The sequence below is a fragment of the Telopea speciosissima genome, chromosome 1 (genome assembly GCF_018873765.1).
Source record: "Telopea speciosissima isolate NSW1024214 ecotype Mountain lineage chromosome 1, Tspe_v1, whole genome shotgun sequence".
NCBI lineage: Eukaryota > Viridiplantae > Streptophyta > Magnoliopsida > Proteales > Proteaceae > Telopea > Telopea speciosissima.
In genome coordinates this window covers 13,255,665-13,277,960 of record NC_057916.1, presented here as the reverse complement: position 1 = coordinate 13,277,960, position 22,296 = coordinate 13,255,665, and the positions used below count along the sequence as shown (strand labels likewise).

The 22,296-nt window shown below is 36.7% G+C and overlaps 2 protein-coding genes across 2 annotated transcripts; one reads left to right on the top strand and one right to left on the bottom strand.

The window, feature by feature from the left end:
* Positions 1–805: 805 nt before the first annotated feature.
* On the bottom strand, positions 806–11,954 carry LOC122661682 (kinesin-like protein KIN-5B). The gene is made up of 24 exons (XM_043857506.1): positions 11,834–11,954; positions 11,417–11,610; positions 11,050–11,179; positions 10,818–10,973; positions 10,379–10,719; positions 10,165–10,303; positions 8,331–8,428; positions 8,051–8,207; positions 7,901–7,970; positions 7,730–7,806; positions 7,366–7,419; positions 7,200–7,280; positions 7,000–7,111; positions 6,808–6,894; positions 6,530–6,705; positions 6,281–6,442; positions 6,075–6,182; positions 5,755–5,913; positions 5,532–5,615; positions 5,239–5,444; positions 1,953–2,054; positions 1,756–1,865; positions 1,517–1,668; positions 806–1,014 (listed from the first exon to the last, which is right to left on the bottom strand). Exons 2-24 carry the CDS (start codon positions 11,590–11,592, stop codon positions 814–816), a joined length of 3,138 nt encoding a protein of 1,045 aa, XP_043713441.1. The 5' UTR covers positions 11,593–11,610; positions 11,834–11,954; the 3' UTR covers positions 806–813.
* A 317-nt stretch (positions 11,955–12,271) lies between these two features.
* LOC122645879 (transcription factor MYB59-like) lies at positions 12,272–22,296 on the top strand. The gene is made up of 4 exons (XM_043839281.1): positions 12,272–12,275; positions 21,182–21,313; positions 21,451–21,580; positions 21,704–22,296. The coding sequence occupies exons 2-4, from the start codon at positions 21,193–21,195 to the stop codon at positions 22,278–22,280; spliced, it is 828 nt and encodes a 275-aa protein (XP_043695216.1). The 5' UTR covers positions 12,272–12,275; positions 21,182–21,192; the 3' UTR covers positions 22,281–22,296.

Below are 22,296 nucleotides of genomic sequence, written 5' to 3'. Positions count from 1 at the left end.
TTTCATTCCAAAATCCAAAAAAATGCTAAAAACTAATAAACATCAATAGAAATCTATGCAAACTGCACAATTAGTAGATCTTTCTCATTCTATAAGGTTAATAACTCAGGCTGGCAATTCTCTAACCCAGCCTGATCAATAAAAATTGGGTTCAGCATTATAGAACATTCTTACCATATGAGTCTTCATAGCTATCTCATGACTAGGATTATTGATTTTGTATCATATTCATAGCTATCTCATGACTAGGATAATTGATTTGTATCATATTCATAGGAATAGATTAGGTTCTTTCCATCTTTGTTGGGTGATTGACCTTTACATTCTTTGTTGTGTTCGGGCAGAGAGGTTAAGTCATCATTTCGCACCCATGTGAGGGGACAGCAGGTGCTGTTCGGGCAGCGGACAGCAGAGGATAGCGATCCGGGGGGGGTGAAGAGGGGTTCACCAAGAAGTTAGTGTGGAGGGTCCATATGGTCAAAGGAAAGAGCGAAAAAAAAAATCCATATGAGAGGATGATTCCTCCATCTAATCAACCAACCACACAATTGATTATCCATTCTTTTTAACACATGAAATTTGATCATTTGCCCATAGATCAGATGCAAGTTGATGCAACCACATCCATTCTCACGAGGGTTCTCTTTATATTACATAAGATACATTCTCTCATCAGTTGATGAGCTCAGGTCAGCTGCATGTAAAGTTGGGGTCGAAAGACTCGTAAAAAACACAACAGACACTGATTCTACTGCTTTCTTTTTACCTCCATCACACGTCATTCACGTTCTATCATCCTTCTTCCTTCTGCCTTCAGTTGACAGCTGCAAAAGGAGTTCTATTAGGTGATTCTGTGCAAGGATGGATCTTGCTATCTACACTGCTCCCTTTTGATCTGTTCATTGATTTCATCTTTTCTGTTAGATCTTCAAGGACTGGTGTCCTCAATGCTTCAATCGATGCCAAGGTGGGGACTTCTATTGCTCGCTTCTTAAGCATTCCATTAGAATCAACCTGTGATTTGTCAATGTATCAATTGATGCCTAAAAAAAACAACAGTGCAAGGCACCTAAATGTTTGTTTTGTCTCTTCAATGAAGTATAGATTCCAACTTTAGAAAATCTAAGTTAATAGGCTTTGGTTTTTTTTATTGTTTTCAACATTGATTCATACATTATTTTCTGGGTTGAGTGGACAAGTAAGTAATGTGAGTTTTGGCAGGTCCATGTGGAAATTAGGCAGGCCATCAAAGTAAGCTTCTTTGACTTTTCTCTTTGCTCTCTCTCTCTCTCTCTCTCTCTCTCTAATCACAAACACAAATATACACACTTGCTATAAAGCACATGAGAGAGAGAGAGAGAGAGAGAGAGAATTATCAGAATCAAGCTTTACATGCCAGGCACAGGAAATCAATATTAATTCTCAGTCAATTCAAACTTCATTTATAGAGATAGAGAGCATTTTCCTTTGAAAAGTAAAAATATTCAAATATAGAAGGGCATTCAAATAATCATACCAAGTACTCTTTTCGGAGGCATTGTTCTGCTCTGTTTCTGAGGTTTGATACGCCTTCACTATGATTGTCTTGAACAGATCTAAGTTGATCCATGCATAAGGTCGAGATAGATTCTATTCCTTTCTTAGATTCATGGTCCAGCAAAAGTGAGTCTGCAAGAACAATTTTTTTTTTAATCACATATACTTCAATATGTATGAAGAATAATTCAAATGAAAATGTTCCTAAAGTAGAATTACCCTTCACAGCTGCCAGCAGATCACAAGTTCTGACATTGAATTTTGCATCAGTAGAGGAGGATGCAGATACAAACTCTTCGAGTGCAATGTGATTTGAATGAATATCTTCCCTGTAGAAATGAACAGAGGTCAGATGCAAGAAGAGCAAAAAATGAATGAATTGAGAAAGGGCATTCAGCATCCATGGAAAAACTTACTTTACTGTAGATTCTATCTCTATGATACTGCTCCTGTTTAGGTGGTCTATGGATAACTGAGCATTCTCCCACTGTTTCCTGGAATCCTCCACTCTCTTTGAGCTGCATTGGGAGAAGAGATTTGATCATTTTGGAACTTATATAGAATTGGTAACATCACCCATTTTTCAGAAAATCCATGTCAAGGAAACATGTGGATCCTACCATGCATTTTGCACCTGTCAATCATAAGACAGTACTGAAAAATTTAATATGTTCTTTTATGTTCGTTTCCAGTATTTATTCAGACATCTTACTTACTTCTCACACATTTTTGCTTATATTGCAGTAACATAAAATTTTCCATCAAGTACAAAAACCTTTTGTATTTTATTTTCTGTTGATTTCTGCTATGTATGTTTCCATGAATTGAACACTGCTTAATTATTTATTCATTCAAGATATGGTCTATTTACCATAAATGTTTTGTTATGATGTGTTAATCCTATCTTCAAGTGCTCTAACACACAATAGATATTGTGTAGTCTTACTTCTCCTATCTTCGTTTCCAGTATTTATTCAGACATCTTACTTTCTCACACATTTTTTGCTTATATTTGCTGTAACATAAATTTTTCCATCAAGTACAAAAACCTTTTGTATTTCATTTTCGGTTGATTTCTACTATATATGTTTCCATGAATTGAACACTTCTTAATTATTATTCATTCAAGATATGTTCTATTTACCATAAATGTTTTGTTATGATGTGTTAATCCTATCTTCAAGTGCTCTAACATACAATAGATATTGTGTAGTCTTACCAAAAAATATATGGATATTATGTAGTGAAATATGACATCGTTATAATTGCAAGTTGCCACATTAGAATGTCTTATAAAATTCAGTTTCATACTTTTGCAAACTATATTGGACATGTCTTACAAAACTAAATACTATACGACCATGGAGATGTTTCACTGCTGGTTCTTGAGGCTGTCAAGTCGACATTCACCATCGGTATTCTTCTTTAAAAACTTACCGCACTGATCCCATTAGATACATATCTCATTAATAGCAGTTCACAATACAACCAAGATTGGATTGCTGGTTCTACGGGCAATTTTGGTCTACCCCTGGCTCTTTTAGTTCCTTCAATCTAAATCAAATCACTCCTTCGTACTGGAGCATCCAAAGGCCTCTGCTGAACATGACCAGGCCACCTCAAATGACTTTCTCGTAGATATGAGTATCTGATGTATCGGAGCTACTCCCAAATCAGCTCTAATGATCATTCCTTACTTTCCTTCCTAGTTTTGCTACTCATCCATCTCAACATCCTCATCTCCGCTACATCATAACCGATCGCATGACTGTCCTAATTCTTTTAAGTTTTAAAGGAATCCGTCGATCAAAAAACGCTCCGGACACACCTCTCTAATTCATCCACCCTATTTTAATTCTCTGTGAAACATCATATTCTATATCACCTTCTTTATTTATGATTGAGCCCAGATACCTAAAATAATCATTTTTGCAGAATCTCCCTCTCATCAATTTTCACCACCTCATTATCCGTCCTAGTGTAACTGAAGTTACATACCCATATATACTTCATCTTTGTTCTACTTATCTTAAAACTTTTTGATTCCAAGGTTGATCTCCATAACTCCAACTTGACATTAATCCCTACTTTTGTCTCATCCACCAAAACAATATCATCAACAAAAAACATACACCATGGAACCTCATCTTGAATGTCTTAAAACTGATCCTTGATGTAACCCAATTGTAATTAGGAATTCTCTACCTTGACCCCCCCCAATAGTTCTTACACTAGTCACCACACCATCATACATATCTTTAATTATGTCATATTTACTTGAAACACTTCTCTTCTCTAGTTGCCAAATCAACTCTCTAGGGACTCTGTCATAAGATTTTTCTAGGTCAATAAAGATCATATGGAGATCCTTTTTGCAATCTCTAATTCTTTCCATGAGTCGTCTCCTAAGTAAATAGATTTTGTCATGGATTTTCCTGGCATAAAACCAAATTGGTTCTCTCCCCATAGTACGGCTTTTAGTTTTATTTATACCTCTATAGGTATTGTAGCTCTAAATATCACCTTTATTTTTCTAAATCTCAGCCACAATGCCTCTTCAGCATTCAACAGGGATTTTCCTTGTGCTCATAATCTTATTAAACAACTTAAATAGCCAAGATAAACAACAGATTCCTAATCTCTTCCATACTTTCTATTGGAAGCTCATTTGGGCCTGCCTTAACTACTTTCATCCTCCTCAAAGCTTCTTTTATTTAAACACCCTAATTTTTCATATATATCTACGACATATGGTGTCTTATTATGGCTTTTAGTTTTATTTATACCTCTATAGGTATTGTAGCTCTAAATATCACCTTTATTTTTCTAAATCTCAGCCACAATGCCTCTTCAGCATTCAACAGGGATTTTCCTTGTGCTCATAATCTTATTAAACAACTTAAATAGCCAAGATAAACAACAGATTCCTAATCTCTTCCATACTTTCTATTGGAAGCTCATTTGGGCCTGCCTTAACTACTTTCATCCTCCTCAAAGCTTCTTTTATTTAAACACCCTAATTTTTCATATATATCTACGACATATGGTGTCTTATTGGATAATGCAGTCTTTCGAGACACTATTACTCGAAGTGTTAGCATTTAGTAGGTTGTAGAAATAATCTTTCCACCTCTCCTTAATGTTCTCATCCCTTATTAGTACTTTACCATCTTCACTATTATTACAAATCTAACATGGTCGAGATCTCAACTCTTCCTTTCCCTCATTTCAGCTATATTATTAATAGTTTTTTCCCAGAGGCCGGACCCAAGCGCAATGGTAAGGTTTCTCCATTGTGAGCAAGTGGTCGTGGGTTCGAGTCTAGAACAGCTTCTTTATGACCCTCCCCAGACCCCGCAATGTCGGAAGCCTCGTGGCACTGGATACACTCTTTTTATAGATATCTTTTCCCCCTTCCTGTGTGGTCAGATTGTTATACAGATCTTCATATTTCTTCACCCTTGCTTTTCCCACAATTTTCTTAGTTTCATTTCTGGAAAATTTATACCTTTTTAGATCCTCTATATTCCTTTTTAGACTCTTCTTGTATCAAACATTTAAAAAAGAAATGAAATGTGAAGAACATGAAATTCAAATTGTGCCTAACAGTCCTTGTGTCCAAAAAAGTATGTTGTACTGGTCCTATCTATGGATAATAAAACTAATAAAATTCCATATTTTCATTAAAAAAAAAAGACTTACCATTCCTGGAGAATGTTTTCCATCGTAGCTCTAGTCCCAGCTGCTGAGAATGTGTCTTCCAAGAAATTGCTTTGTACCTTTTCTATGTATTCGTTCCACTTCTGCTTAGCATCCACTGAGACTTGCTGCATGTTGGACACCTCTTGCTCCAATTTTTGCTTTTCTTCTGTACTTTCGTCATTCATGTTCCTTAGGGCATCTGAAACCTGCTCATAGGGAACATATGGGAGAGTCATTTCTAAGTGTTCCTGTTCAAGAAAATAGAATCATGAAGAATAGAGTGGCAAGCTGACCATTGCGCTTTTATTAGATGTTAATGTTGTCAATATCAAAGCAATTTTTTCGAGAGCCACTTTCTCCTCTCTTGCAGACTCTTCCTATTTGAGCAGAAAAAGAAATTCATGAGCCCTTTGTCTCTCAATTATTAATCATAATTGAGATTTTTCCAATTAAGAGATGCCAACTGATGGGATTTGTCTCTCAATTATTAATCATAATATAGTTGGGATACCATACCTGAAACCTCTTCTTAAAAGATGCCAACTGATGGGATTTTTCCACATGAGTTTCTTCAAGAATGGTCATGAGTTTAGAAACATGCTGATGAAGGTCATTAAAGAAATCAAATGTTGCCTTTGAGACCAACTGTGCTGATACCAGACTCCTTTGCAGTCCCTATAGTTTAACAGAAAGAATTAAGACTAATTTGTAGCAGTAGAGTTACAACTTCCACTGAAGTATTAGCAACATAAGAACTGAAGAACTAATATAAAACCAACAAGATAATAATCAAGTACTCTGACATTTAACTCAATAAACTAACAAACTATTTAAACCTCATCTTGTTGTTGAGCAGAGAGAGATAAGAGCTGCTTTTGTGCATCAAGGGAGCTCTGAATCTCAGAGATAACCTCCCCAGCCTCCAAAACTGCAGTTAACAGGAACTGCAAAAAGCAATACATAACAGAAATTAAACCTCATTATATTGGATCTCTAGACAACTGCATCTTATAAAACTCAGCTGTTCGTTTTTGTTTCCTACCTTTTCAGCAGCCATTGTGTGGGCTGAAACTGTTGATTTTATTTGCTCCAGGTCAGAAGAAGCCTTCTTTTGCAGTGTATTTGCAAGCTCCTTCATGAGCCCAACCCCAGAAGTATATGTATCTTTTATTTTTTCAACTTTTAATTCCAAGACTTTTGTTGCCTGACAACAGTGTAGAAAATTACAGTAAGTACATCAAATCAGGTTGCAACTAATGTTACTTAAAAGCAGAATAGTTCCTTCTCTTACATCACATTTACTTGCAATAAATGAGCCTATATGTTCTTCCATGCATCTTAGATGTTGCTGTTGTTGAGAGGTACACCCTAGAATTGTTTTGTGCAGATTTTTCAAGCTCTGATCAAGATGGGACCCAAATGTCAGAATCAGCCCATGGTTTTCCGTTTCCATGTGGTTCTTCTGATCTGCAGAAAGAAAAGACATTCTTACATTTAATCATGTAAGTGTAAAATTCTAGCAATCATGGGGGTCATAACCATCACACAGTTACTGAGAGGGTTGTGTACCTATTTTTGCAAACAATGTGGTTATATCTTCTGATGCATATTGCAAATTAGCACGCAACTCCTTTGCCCGTTCAATTAGAGAGTTTTCTGTTTTGTAAATAAAAGATTCAAAATTTTTGGTGGCAAATCAATAAGTGATGTAGCTTTGAACCAACTGATCACGCTCAAGATATTTCAGTTCACCAGATCTACCTGAGTGTAGTAGATTTGAGATGATGAACTCCTTCTCCTTCAGAGTTGATATGGTTGTCCTGTGTTGCTCTTGAAGGCCCTCAAAATCCTTCTTACTGCTCTCCAGATTTGTCTGAAAATATCAAGATTGTTTTACTGGGAATAGATGCCTTGTCAGAAGAAACTAAGAGGTAAATCATAGATCCCAGATCTTTATCTACCTTGCATTCCTTGAGAACACTTTCCACATCCAGTTTCTGTTCTTGCTCAGTAAGGTAGAGCTCTCGATATGTATCAACTTCCTACAAACATAAAGTCATATATTATGTATTTGATCAATACCACATGACAAGAAAAAGAGGAACAGAGAGAGCAAGTGTGTCATACCTTCCCCCTCTGTTCAAGATCAATCTCTAATTGTTCTATCTTCTCATTCATTGCCTGTCAGATATATTCGACGTTACCATTTAAAATGAAAACTTAAGAACAAGGGTAAGGTAATTGACCTTCCAAATTGAAGATGCATGAGTACCACAAAGGGGGAAAAAAAGAAACTGAAAGATTCATAGGAGTGTTTGAAGGGTTCTGGATCCACCATTTAAAGAGGAAAAACTTAGGATCATGTTCAAACCATGATCAATAATATTCTTCACTATAAAATATACCGATACTTTGAGAATATGCTTTTCAGTAGAAGTCCATCTGAAGTAAAGACACTAGAGGAATTGGAGTCTTGTAAGCAAAAACCAACCTTCTTCTCTGCCTCATCTTGGGCAAACCTTTCTTGGGGAACATATACACCATTTTTTTCCCTTGCTGCTCGTAAATCTGTTTCCAATTTGTTGGAAGTGGGAATCTGTGAGCATGGTATAGTTTTTCCCAATAGGATTATGTAAAGATAAAATGCAAGTAAGTCAACAACCTTCTTTCATTCTCTCAATTTCTAGATACAAGTCTTTGAGAAGAACAGTCCTGGACATTTTTTGGTTCGCCTACAAGAAAAGATCACCTTAAGCAAAAGGAAGATGTAAAACTTGATAATGTTAGAAGGAGCAAAAGAAGGGAGACACACCTCTGGTTTGTTTCTGATGTTTTTAGCACGATAGGCATAATCAAGTGTGCTTAAAGTTTCTTCCAAACAATGTGCAGATGGAGAAACAGTAGCTATGATACAAGTTTTTGTTTTTCCACCCAATGAGTCTCTTAACAACCGTGTCAGCTTACTATCCCTGCTTAAAATTTGGAACATGGAAGATAAGTGAACTAAGAAAACTCCATAAACTAAAGATGGGACAGCAATATGGTCTTATAAACTAAGATGATATGTCTAGGGATGCTCTATTGGCACAAACCTGTAAGGTATATGACCAGAATGTTCCACAAGTGCATTTATCACACGGCCAAGGGTAAGTAAGCTCTTGTTGATCTCCCCTGCTTCCCTTGCTCGACCCTGGAAATTCAATTGAAAGGCTAGACATGAACTCTAAGAGTTTCTATGCATAAAAATTTAGTCAGTGGTAAATATGTATATGTATAAAATATTAAAGGAAAACGTTGACTTTTCTTTAAATGATAAAAATCAATTTAAATAAGCAGATATTTTTTTGAATTACTAAGGAAGCTAGCATCTAAAGATCAATGTTCATTTGTATATAAATCTTAGACCTTTTAGAATAGAAACCTTCTGATTGGTATTTCTTTAATTTGGAGGGGGGGGGGGGGAAGCTATTGGGAGAACAGTCTCACATCAGTTACCCCTAAAGTCTTCCGTTGCCTCATATACTTATTATGAGTCCCTCCACCCAATAGTTCGAGATTTTGGGTTAGATATTTACATGGTCTCAAAGCAGGTAATGATTGTGCCTCCGTCCCGTTCCATCATCCATGCATCCGTGTGCATGAACGCAGTTCCGTCCTTCCTACACGTGAGGGGAAGTGTTGGGAGAATAGTCCCACGTCAATTACCCCTAAAATCTTCCCTGTTGTCCTCATATACTTGTGACTCCCTACACCCAATAGTTTGCTTTTGGGTTGGAAATTTTATAGGAACATTACTATATCTACACTGCATGCTTATATGCAGGGTATCCTTTAGGGTTTTACATGATAATATTGTGATCCGAGAGAAAGATGAGGTTAAAAAATCCCTAAGATTCAATATTTACATCTCGCCTGGTGGTGTCTGCTCTACCAACCATCTCTCATTCTTTTAGGTGTTTTATTTACTGCATTGTGATTGATCTTGTTTCCAACGAAAACCATCTAATGTTTTACTTGTACTAAAAGGACTAATATGATTATGCTATTCTTAGTGGGGTAACAAATTGAGTTGTATATCTGACAAAGATGAGGTAAAGTTGATATTGTACCATGTTCATTCCCAAATACAAAGTTTGTTAATTGTTTCTCTCTCATTTATTGTAATGTGTTGGAGAAACAAGAATAGTTGTTCACAAGAGGTAAAGAAGAATACTTTATATACTTAACTAAGATGATGAGATAACTTGGGTGCTCCATTGTTATCCTAAGCTATTGAAAAGAGAAGTGTAAAGTGCTTCGGAACTATGAAAAAGGCTGACTGCTTTTGCACAAGTAAAACAGAAATACTAATTTCCATACATCTTTAGCTGGACACCAGTTTAAGCCGCGGAGTTGGAACCTTGAGAGCTTTGGGACCATGTTTTTTGAAAATCTACACATGTTATTGCACTTTGGGTTCTACATTTTCTCTGCACAACTCAAAGTCCATCTTGTCATTTATTCTATCATATTTACAAATAACATTGTCCATATTCGAGAAAAGTCAGAACTGTAAAGAGGTGTGGTGCTCAATTTTGATCTGTACTATAGACCATTCATGGATATAGCTCTCATCATTTTGTTCGAATTGAGTGTTTGAATTCAAATTATTATAACATTATAAACATTCATTAGAAAATTTTATTGGACAGCTAGATTATGGGCAAATCACTTAGCATTCTACTGAAACTAATACATTGAAGTATTTCACAATCTTATGTTATTCAAAACCAGTGTTTGAATTCCGAAATTTTCACATTTTCCCCCCTAAATCTTTTGCTATTCGAAGGAAATTTTCTGTTCTGGATTTTGGAAACAGCAGTTAATTACCAAAAACTTAAAATATCTTTTCCCAAACAACAAAACTAAATGATAACAGCATCATACCTCGCGTGCGCCAGATCGACAAATGTTCTCTGAGCCTGCCAAGTCGACAAGATTAAGCTTGCCACATTTTACAAGCTCCTCATCTCCTATTGTTGTTTCCTTCACATGGATGGTAATGGAAAAGACTGAATGAGAACGGCTGCATGAGAAAAAGTCATATCTGTTACTCTGGTTCTGTTGAGACTGGATATCATTGGAGAGGAATAAATGCTACCTGCTGTGCTTGTTTAACAAGGTATCTGCAGTGCGTCTTTTTGCTGATCCCCGTTCCAGGAGGTTATAAATTTCATTAGCACTGTACACGACCTCTTCTTCAAGACCTCTTACAAAAACAACACCTTTTCCATCCTCCATTAAGGAAATTGGTTTCTTTTGTTTATCTTCGACAAATCTAGTATTATCTTCAAGAGCCAATAAGTCAGTTATTTCTTCATTGTACAGCTCCAAAAAAGTCACTTTCATGCTATAGTCAGCCTTTTGTGCTTCCAATGTATCAAATATTTGGCGAACTGCTCTTGGAATTACACCAGCATCAGCAGACAATTCTCCACCACCCTTAATGAATACAATACAGTTCTTAAATATTTTAAATGAAATTGAAAATATCAAAACTCTGAAAATAAGATGAAAGAACAATAACAATCTATCTATACCTTTGTTTTCATCCCTCCCTCCATTGTGTAGGTTTTACCTGTGCCTGTCTGCCCGTAAGCAAAGACAGTACAGTTGAAACCCTCAAGAACTTCATTAACAATAGGTGAAATTGCATGGTCATATATTGATCTCTGCTGTGCCTTGGGGCCGAAGACCTATCAAATATTTCAAAGCAAAACCAGAAAATGTAATTTGACATACTTCATAGCCAGGAAAAGCAGGGTAACATACCTTATCAAAAGTAAAAGCTCTATCTATTTGCTTGTTAGCTATACTTTGCAAAACAGTGACTTCTCTTCTCTGCTCATTGCATGATATCGCCTTTGGAATGTTTAGTCTTTGTTCTTCATCACTTAATGGCCTGGCATTTGGATTGAATGAAATATTTAAACTAGTGAGCCAACATTTATCCATTCTTTTCACTATCATTTCTCTAATTCCCTGGTCCAGCTTTTCAGGGACTCAAAATATATCCCTAGAAGAAGGGGAAAAGCCATTTTTCTTATGGTTTTGAAATTAAAAGCCAAACAGGACTACACCCAAAGGGAAAGGGGGTAAAGGTGAGGAAGAAAGGTAAGCTTAAGACTCAAAACCCAACCTGCATCTTACGAGAACTTGCACGTTAACCTCCCGATCTCTGTCCTGGCGATTAGAGCTGCCATCCAACACTCTGGGATCAGTTCGACGCCTTTCAGATCGAGGCGTTAGGAAGGGAGCAGGAGATGGGGTGACCCCCAGCCATGTTTTTCTTGTTTGTTCCGGAGTGAAAGACATGGTCGCTGCTATTCAAACCTAGAATGAGTAAGAACAGAGCAAAACAGTTCAAGTGTTTAAATCCACCCAAAAAGCGGGATGAAGGAATTTCACAAGTCATGCAGCAAATAAAAAAGGCCTAAAAATTTCTAAAATGGGAAAAGAATGAAAAGCCCTAGCCTTGAAAAAGTTGAGATTCAGAATATCAAACGCCATTATAAATTGGAAAAGAAGGTTGTGACGAATTATCCAAAAAGAATACCTGTTTAGCGAGTAAGGTTTGATCGATACTACTAAACAAACACACTGGAATCTGGAATTGTGGATCAAGAAGAAATGTGAGAATGATGGTTGTAGGTATACTTTTAGAGCTTCTCTGTGTCTCTTTTGGTGGTGTCTTTCTTCTTTCTTTTTCCTGTTTGTAGAATTTTAGTGTTTTCAAATGAGAGAGGAAGGCGCATATGGCGTGGGGCTTTCAAATGAGTTCCACAAGTTCCAACGGCTATTTGAGACTTAATACAGTAGCCGTTGGCATTTCAAAAACAGTGGGACCCATGCAAATTCAAACTAGACGCGCCTCAAAAGTCCACAAAGGACACTTTATACACTATAAAAGATCCAGATCTCCTACGGCCCAGCTGCCCGTAGCAGCCTGTGCGATGTGATAGGGCGATTAGACAAGGCGTTGGGCAAAGGGTAAGGCAGTCATTACGCATGCGACCTAGTCTGCGTCGCATAGGCTGCTACGGGCAGCTAGGCCGTAGATGATCTATATTGCTAAAAAAGACAAAAAAAATCTCTCCAAAGGTCCAAGCGGACCAATTGACCAAAGTCGCTGCACTTTCAGTACCTACTATATGAGCAAAGAATCGGAATAGGCACCGATTGATTCTGAATAAAATCGACCGATTTCATTGATTCCAATCCGATTTTTAGAACCTGCTTTGTGTCATGAATCCACCCAAGTTTGCGACGAAGTAGAGAATCATCATTTGATGACACCAACTCAAATATACAATTAAATAGAATGGATTATTATTTCCTAAATAATTCCGCTCTTTTGAACATAAAATAGTGTGATATCACATGTTTTTTTAGGACAAAAAATCCTCCCTAATTTTCTAAAAGTGCAGTGCGGTGCAGGTCATGGTTGAGAGTTCGATACGCGAAAGATGTTAAGTCTAATGGTGCCGAGTTTGAGAAGAATAAAAAAAAAAAAACTGGGTCAATCGAGCTCAACATTGTTGGATTTAACATCTTCCACATGTCGAGCTCTCAACCCTGAATTGCACCGCACTACACTTTTAGGGAATTGGAGAGGATTTTAATCCATTTTTTAAAATGGTGTGATGGGCTGATGGCAGACTTATAAATCAAAATACGTGATTATAAATATCATTAATTATAATTACGTCCCGTTTAAAAAAATATTTCACTCATTAAGGGTAGTTTTGATATTTTAAGAAAAAATATTTTTTTATTGACCATTGATACCCCTTAAGGTGTCGAATAATTTTAACTTTATGTTTTTGCATTTTTAGTATATCACCGTCATTTTTTAATGAAAATAAATCCCGTCATTTCACATGTATATACTTGAAACGTGTGCGAGACTTTCAAAATATTTTTGAAAACACTTCTTTACCCTAGAGTCCTAGACTTATTAAAGTACTTTTGAAAATAAGACAAAGGGTAAACAAAAGAAGGTGTCAAATTTTAAATTCACCTATAGAGGTTTAAAAAATTATTAATCATATAACACATAGAAATAATTATCGTAGAAGTAAACTGATGAATTTAAAGGTTAATTTTGAAAAGCAGGCTCAAGTTTGTAGTGTTAACCATATATTAATTGTCAAAAACAAATGAGAGAGGGATGAGAAAAAACTCAATCAAGTGTGGATTACTTTAACTACCCGCTATTCCGCTAAGGAAATTTATCCTCTCAAGTGTGGTGTACTTCCCACTTAAGAATGCAACCGTCCACCCAACACTTGTAAGGATAAAAAGACGCCACTGCACATGATTTTACGATTGGATTCTTAAGTGTGGTGCACTGGGTAGTGTTGGTGCACTTGAGAGGATGAAAATCCACCAAGTACATGTTGACTAACTTATAAAGTTTAAAACTATAACTAGGGGTAGGGGTGAAATAGGATTGGGTTGGGCCGGATTTTTTTTAAACCTCAATCTAACCCTAAGTTGTCTTAACTATGTCAATCCTTCTATAAGTTCTATTCATTCCAAGGTTTAAAAACTTAGAATCGGGTAGTCTCCAATCTCCATCAATTTCAATTTTTATTTTTTGATTCTCTGCTTTGCACGTTTCTAACCATCGAATCACTAGATAGAACTTAGAAACTTGGAGGGTTTAAGAAACTAAACAGTAAAAACCAAATGAGGTGAACAATTTGTGCTTTCTCTTCAGTAGTTTCTCTTCTCCCCTGCCGCCTTCTGGATGTTCTCTTGTTTAAATTTTTTCAATAGATAGATCTTGCTTTTCTAATTAAACCCACTCAAATATCAACCAGCAATGGCCTATAGAGTTAGACCAGTTGGTGATTCAGTCCAAGTTTTTAGTAAGGAAGGAGAGAGAGAGAGAGAGAGAGAGTAATGGCAAGGTAAGCGACTAACCGTGGTGATCGAGAGTGTGAGTGAAGTAGAGAAAACCTTTAAAATACAGGATCAGGTTGGGCCAGGCCAGCCAGGCCCAGCTTCGAGTCTACAGATTCCAACCCGAGTTCAACCCAGGCCTTATCCGGGTTCAGAGCGGGCTTGGGTTCATCAGGCCAAACTTACACCCGGAACTATAACCATCCAAACATTTGAACTTTTGTAATTTAGAGGCCACACATCCTGAGCTCAAGAATACACTCTTGACATATTTTTGAGGGATTTTAAGCTAGTTGAGTCTAATTTTATTTGCATTTTGTTTCACTTGATTTGATTTATTAACCTAGTGTTGTAATTACCAAGTGAATATAATTTTTCCCTAATTATGTGATTGTAATTTTTCATGATTTTCCAGATTGATTTGGGTGTTCGTGTTTTGATATTTTTATTTTATTTTACCTATTTATTAGGAATTTCTATTTTTGGGCATTAGTCTTAAGGTATATTATTCAATTCATTGCTTCCTATCAAAGTTTCAAAGTTAAAACTCAATATTCAATATTCATTATGTATTGAATTTTATCATTAGCATTGCAAATGTTGATCAAGATTAGCAATTGATTTTGCCGTGTGGAGAATTGCTTTTGCACTCAAACTTATCACATGAATCAATCGTGATGCAGGCAAAATGACCATAAAATTTCATATCGATCTAAGTAACTGGCAAATATTAAGACTCTGGATAAAATTATATAGACAGGTATGTGAAAATTCATGAAAATTTGCATTTACCAAAAGATACACAAAACCCTAAACAATGATAGAAATTACTAAAATGCTAATGCTCCTACATCAACTTGAAATAATGCTAACTTCTTCAATTTAAGGAATGCAGTTGTAGACATAATGACAACCTTACAATCCACTTTTAATGAATGCACAAAATTAAAGACACATTATATTCATATTTGTGCTTAGTGTCCACCACTTATAAGTTGGTTCAGATATATATAATTAACCACTCTATTCTTCAAAAAATAAAAAATATAAAGAAGACATAATCACCCAACTAAATAGAGGTATCACATATATCAACCACATAACTCAAATGCCTTATCTACTCACGATTGAGTTTTTACACTAGAGAGAGAGAGAGAGAGACGTTAGAAAAACAACGCAGCAAAATGGCGATATTGCAGGTTCACCTCAAGAAAGATGGCTACATCCACGGCAAAGCGATAGAACAAATTCACTATTTCTGTGAAACAAATACCAAACCTCTCTCTCACATCTCTCAAAGAGATAACAACAATATATAGGATCGAAAACCCCTAACTTTAGAAAGTACAAAAGTACCCCCAAAAACCCATCTAGTTCTATCCAAACCAACATAGGGTGAAATACATATCAAATCGAAGCTCTCAAAAAGCTCTTCAGGAATCAACACCTATGATGTTGATGTATGCACTTTTTGGCCTTTCTCACATGTTTCGAAAGCAAAACGACCCGTCGAAGAATCACTACAGTACTTTTTGAATTAGAATTGAGATTAGACTTCACCAATAACAAGAGAAAGAGAAAGAAAGAGCATCATTGTGAAAGACAACCTGTTGTAACCATACTGCATTTTGACATCTAATTGTTGTTTCAGTCCCCCCAACTTTGCATTTTGAGTATATCGGAAATAGTATTCATCGACACAAATGATCACATTAGTTGATCTATCTCCCATAGTGGAAACTCTTTCTAAAAATCTTTCCAACACTGACGTAGACACTAGACACACACAATGATCATGATTCATGAACCGTGTACTTACTACTCTTGTACTTTAAGAGTGTCGGTGTCCTATAGTCTTTCAACCTTTATATTAATTCTTTGATTGGCCTACCTCTCTCAATCCTTAATTAGTCTCTCATTGCTTGCCGTTTCAACCCCCCCAAAAAAAAAAAAAGATCCATCAGAGAAGCTAGAGAATCAACCCTTTCCATTATTTGCAATCTGAACCCATTTAAGGCAATATCTAATGCATGGAATGCCTTTTATGGTTGTCTCCACCAACTCAAATCATCATCATCATGGGGGGTCTCTCTAAGGAAAGGCAGGGCAGAGAGGGACGTAGCTAGTATTGTGTGAGACATCCCCCATTCCCCCTCCCCCTTCCCCTCACTCTTTTGACCTTTCACCCCAATGCTCACCAACTAATTAATAGTGCAAAGCCTCAAACTATTCAACATCTACAGTATTGAGGATCTAATGATATATTAAACAATTTGAAGGTAATATTTTAAGTTTTTTTCTGTGTGTTTGTATGTCCAGAGGAACAGGAGAGAGAGAGAGAGAGAAAAAAAAGGTTTTCTAGTGGGGAGGCCACAAAATATTGGTGGTATCCAGGTCACAGAGAGGGAGAGAGAGAGAAGCTATTTTCAAGGTCTCCCCACAAAAGCAAATGAAAACCCACCTTCCTCTCCTCAATCTTCCTTTCCTATTAAGCTTTGTTTTTTAGTTAATATATTATCTGTTTTAGGTAGCCAGTACAGTGATGTATATAGTGCTAAAATCAGCATCACGGTAGGAGCAGTCGAAGGAGATGACACCATTCCCCACTTCGAAGTGTCTGCTCTCTCTGGATTAATATAATAATTAGTACCCGTGCAAACCCTAAATCTATATTTAAACTGTTCTTTTAACTATAGTCAATGATAATGTTAATAATGAGGTTATTAATTAGTATGTTCAAGATAATTAGTAAATGCTGGATGGATATATTGTTCTCTTTTATTGTCAATTGGCTCACATGCTCATTGGTTTGGAATTTTGGATTTTTAAGCACTTAAGGATTGCAGAATCATTGGTGGACCAGAATTCTCGCATGGCCATTTAATATATAGGAATGCTAACCTCACGAAATTTGTGAGCCTCAGTTAGTCTTACAGCCCAATAATCATATTTTCAGTAAAATAATTTTTTGTTTTTGAAGAAAGTTTTCCTTCACCAAATCATTCTAGGGTTCACAACAAACCCTTATAGGGTTTTAATATGTTTCCCAAAATATTCTATCGATATCTTTCGTCCGCTCTCATATTGACAGACCTTATTGTGTTCAACCAATCTCTAAGTGATACGTGGCTGGATGACAGGGATAAAAGAACGGGTGAACCGATTGCCTGACCAAGATTGAACCATATAAATCTTAGGTGAACCAAACCAAGTCTAAATTCAACCGGTCGAGTCAAGACTTGAGTGTTAATCTAATCTGATTGTACCAGAACGATTCCTCATTTGACCAGGAAACCGAGCTGAGGTGTTGACTCAACTCACTCAGACAACTCACCTTTTCTACCAGTCAACATATGACCCATTGTTACACACTTGTCTAACACGTCGGACAAATCCTAACGCTTGGGCGAATAACAATCAAACTAGTATGGTAAGCTAACCTTACCAAGGCCCGAGCCAGTTTAAGGTCACACTTTCCTTGCGACTCCCAACCCGACAAGTGTCTCATTCCAGAGGTGACAACTACTCTTATGTGGGACACTCCCTACCATCTCTGATTCGGAAGATCACATACCAATCTACCATCTCAACCCTATAAATAGCAACGCCCAGGTTAAAGGGTCTCTCACTTCCTATTCTTTGGATTTGAGTTTTATCTATTGCAAAGATCTGATTTAGGCATCGAAGCATTCTAACCAGTCCAGGCCGACACTCCTTTGTCTTGTGTTATTCTCTTGTGCAGAACAGGTCAGCCAAGAGGACATCAGCTCGGATTTCACCGCAACAAATATGAAACTCCTACGAGAAATGGATTCCCATTCACTGTGGTTTAAGAAAAACTCAGTCCTTCATTTTTCATATCTTTTTTTTATGGGCTTCTTTATTGAGACTCATATGCTCATTACTTTTCTTTTTCTTTTGATAAAATCTTGTTATAATCAAAATTGGCAAGAGAAAAATATTTTGTAAGCTTACTTTTTGCTCTTACATTTCTACTTTCAATAAGGAGAACATCTTTTCGTTTTACATGTGTACTTTAAAAATATATAAAAACAATAACAATCTTGAAAATGATATAATGATAAATCACATTTAAGTTATTTTAAAAATTATTTTTCTCAGTTCACTGCTTTGATACAACAAGATGCACCCCTTTTTCCCTCTCTCTTTTCCTTTCGGATTCCTATTTTAATTGATGTATCTTTGGCCTTTTGCTGAAGTCAGGGGACACTATTGCTATTGTTTCCTCCAACAAGAAAATGAAAATGAAGAAACATCCAACCGACATTCCATTAACTTACTCAGAGGCCTTAGAATCTTCTTCTTCCTTCTCTAGCTTTAATCATCTTTCAACTTTAAGGTTTTAATAGTTCTAGAAAATAGAGACAAGTAATGTGGAACCATTCACTCCACAGTCTTTTGCCACTTATGGTTGCTCCTAATACTGGCCCACTATTGGCGGCTTCTTGCAGTTTTGTGAGTCGTTGATTGCTTAATCTACGATGTTACCCTTATTTCTTCTTAATAAGGGTGTTATGTGCATAGTGGAGTCCATTGTAGTGTATGAGCGTTACATTAGGCCAACCTAATATGAAATAGGTTAAATGAGTTGATTTAATGCATTCCATCAATTTTAAAGCTTTTGACGTATCAATCAAGTACCTAACAAAGGGTCTCCTGACCTGTGCTGTTCAGCCCTTATTTATTACCAGATGGCAAATCAGATGGGATTGAAACATTGATGAATGGGTTAAACCTAATAAGGTCAACTATTCGCAGATTAAAAAGTTAACCAGGCCCATGGAAGAACAAGATGTTCAAAGAGGAAGCTAGCTCTACTACTTATTCATTTAGAAGAAAAATGGAAAAAAAGGAAAAATTAAAATATAATTAATCTTCTAAGCTAACACAAGATGGCTTCCATCTAATGTCTCATGCAGACATCTCACTTTGTTATTGGGATATTCATCAAATAAACAAGAGATCTTTACTGTCTGTTGTGATCAATAAGAACATGCTTAGTTTTTTGGGATTGATGTGTGGTTTGTGTGATTACACTTTCATAAAAATAAAATAAAAAGAGTTGCACTGTGTGCGCTGAGTGCGTGGTTTAGTCCCACATCGGATGTGTGCATATTGTGTATATTGGCCATTCCATGGTCCTAAAAGTCGATTAACCTTTTGGGATTGGTGTGTGCAAAAATAAATAAAAAAAAAAACAAAGGACATGCTAAGTGTCAAAATGATTCTTCAAGTTATTTTCTCATGTATACATGCATATGTGTAAAGTCCTGTTTGCTTTCATGTAAAACAAAAAAGAAATTATTTTTTTTTTCTTTTAGAAAAGAGATTTCAAAGTGCATTTGGATAGATATCATGCATCAATTTTGTGGATAAAACAAAAGATTTTGTTCTACTTCATTCTTTGAAAAAAAAAAAGAAGCTTAGTGAAGTCTTAACAATCAACAATCTCCATGTATAGTACTTTTTGGGAGAGAGATTGACACGTTACTCCCTTTGTATTAACATCATATATAGTCTACAAGGACAAAGGGAAGTTTCGATTTGCCAAAAGAGAACCCACTTACAGAGAATCTATGAGAGGGCACGTACACCACAAACTCATGCACATCTTTTTCTCATAATATTTTTTTTTGGAAGTGTCTAAATGACATATCTATAGGTGCATTTAGAATTTGACAGCTTTTTTTAATTGTCCCTTATATGTCTTATTCTTAAAAGTTGTTTAAGATAAGGATATATAAGTTTTCAAAAAAATTTTGAAAGCAACATTTCATTATGCCATTATCAAAATGTGTCATTATTCCATTCCTATTTTTCTAGTACACATGTGAAATTGGCACTATTACCCTCATTGGAGAAAATTGTGTCATGATAAAAGAACCAAAAATGTAAAATTACAAATTATTTGACACCTTAAGGGATGTCACTAAGAAACCCCCCCCCCTTTTTTTTTTTCTATGGCAAAGATTAATCTAGAAATCATACCCAAAACTAGGATTGTAGAAAAATTTACAGAAATTGTTTTTTCTTTTTCTTTTCCACAGAGTTTATACACGAACAATTTGAAACTGAACTGATTTATAAGTAGATGAAAACCATGTCAATTATGAGGCAAATTTTTTGTTCAGTAACTTTCATCTTTATGGATTACCTTGCATATGCTGTACGTTCATCATGAGTCATATGAGAATTCTAAATGATACCATACATGGGGATCTTTATCCCCCCAGTTTTCTGCCCGGCTCAGTTCTCTAGTACCCCTAATATATAGGAGGCGCAATGACCATTCCACCCTGCCTGAATACTCTACATGCCCGGGTGAGGTCCACACCCCTCTTAGGTAATTGATGCCCACGTCATTAACATGTACTGATGGTATCATATATAGAAGAGCTATAGTAGGGTTATAACGAAAACTAAATACAAAAGATGGTGGTCATCACAAGATGGTCCTAATACGCACAACGTATAAACAGTGGAGACTAAAGTCATTATAATAATTATATAATAATTGCCATCTTATAAGGATAATCTAATTAATAGGGGAAGGTTCTTAAGAGGTCAGCTTGGAAAAGGAATCTCTAGACAGATACTCGAATATCTGCCAATTGAATGTTTAGCTGGATCAAAATTTTGTTGATCGTGCACTGCTATGCCCTTTCTTAATCCGCTAGCTTAAAGATTCTTTTCTCGCTACCCACTAGGAGAAACTTTTCCCTGGATTAAATTAACAACAACGAATAGGTATGGTGCAATGAGAATCATGAGGTTGTATAAATACAGATAGTGGCAGCTTAAACTTCATGGGACAGATAAAGGGACAAGGAAGGGACGTGAGATCGAGAGGATTGGAACTGGAAGAGAGAAGCGAAGGAGGAGGCAGCCCTGGCCGGGAACGGTTGTTCACTAGCAACGCAGACATAATAGAGACGAGGAAGTGGGATCGTGGGCGGCGGCGGCGGCGGAGTCGGAGAGAGGCAACTGATGGTAATGGCACCTGAAGAAACTCGAAAAGGTCCGTGGACAGAGCAAGATGACCTTCAACTGATGTGCTTCGTGAGCTTATTCGGTGATCGTCGTTGGGATTCCATAGCCAAAGTTTCAGGTTCGCGGGTGGCGGGGAACATGTACTACTACTACTAACTCTACTGCATGCTTAGAAAAAATAAGCTTAGGTAAGGCTTATTTGGAGAGGGGGGTGGGGGGAGCTTCCTTTAAATATTGCCTCTCGTTTTGTTGTAGGTCTGAACAGAACAGGAAAGAGTTGTAGGTTACGATGGGTTAATTACCTTCACCCAGGCCTCAAACGTGGAAGGATGACTCCTCAAGAAGAGCGCCTCGTCCTTGAACTTCATTCCCAATGGGGCAATAGGTTTGATTTTCTATAATTCGATCTTTAGTTTTTAAGGGTGTCGAAGTACCTATAAGTCTTCACATCGCGTAAAATCCCAACAATCTTTTCTAGTTAACTTGAGCTTTAACTAATGACACGCAGATGGTCCAGAATTGCTCGGAGACTACCGGGGCGAACTGATAATGAGATAAAGAACTATTGGAGGACGCACATGAGGAAGAAAGCACAAGAGAGAAAACGAGGTATATGTCGTCCGCCTTCATCGTCTTCTTCGAACAGTTTGTCACCAACGTCACAAGATTCTACATCGGTGGTTACTAATTCTTTGGCTGAAAGCCATCTGATGATGGAAGGAAGCTTGCATGAGAACGGTGTTAATATTAATAGTACTACTGATGGTGATTTGGATTTGGAAGAAGTTGCAAAAGGTTATTACTCCATGGATGAAATATGGAAGGATATAGACCAGCTGATGGAAGAAGACGTGAGCAGTGGATCTGGAGGACAAGTTTATGATGAGGGAGATAATCAGCAGGGACGTAAAGAAGAAGAAGATGGGATGTGCAGTAGTAGTTTCTCATTATGTCCACAAACTCCATTAATGGCTTCTCCTCCTTCTTGGAACTACTGTTCAGATTCACTGTGGAGGATGGATGATCAAGAAAACATCAAGATCTGGCTGCCCATCATTAATGATCATTTTGTTTCCAAGTACTGAATCAAGATTAGGTCCC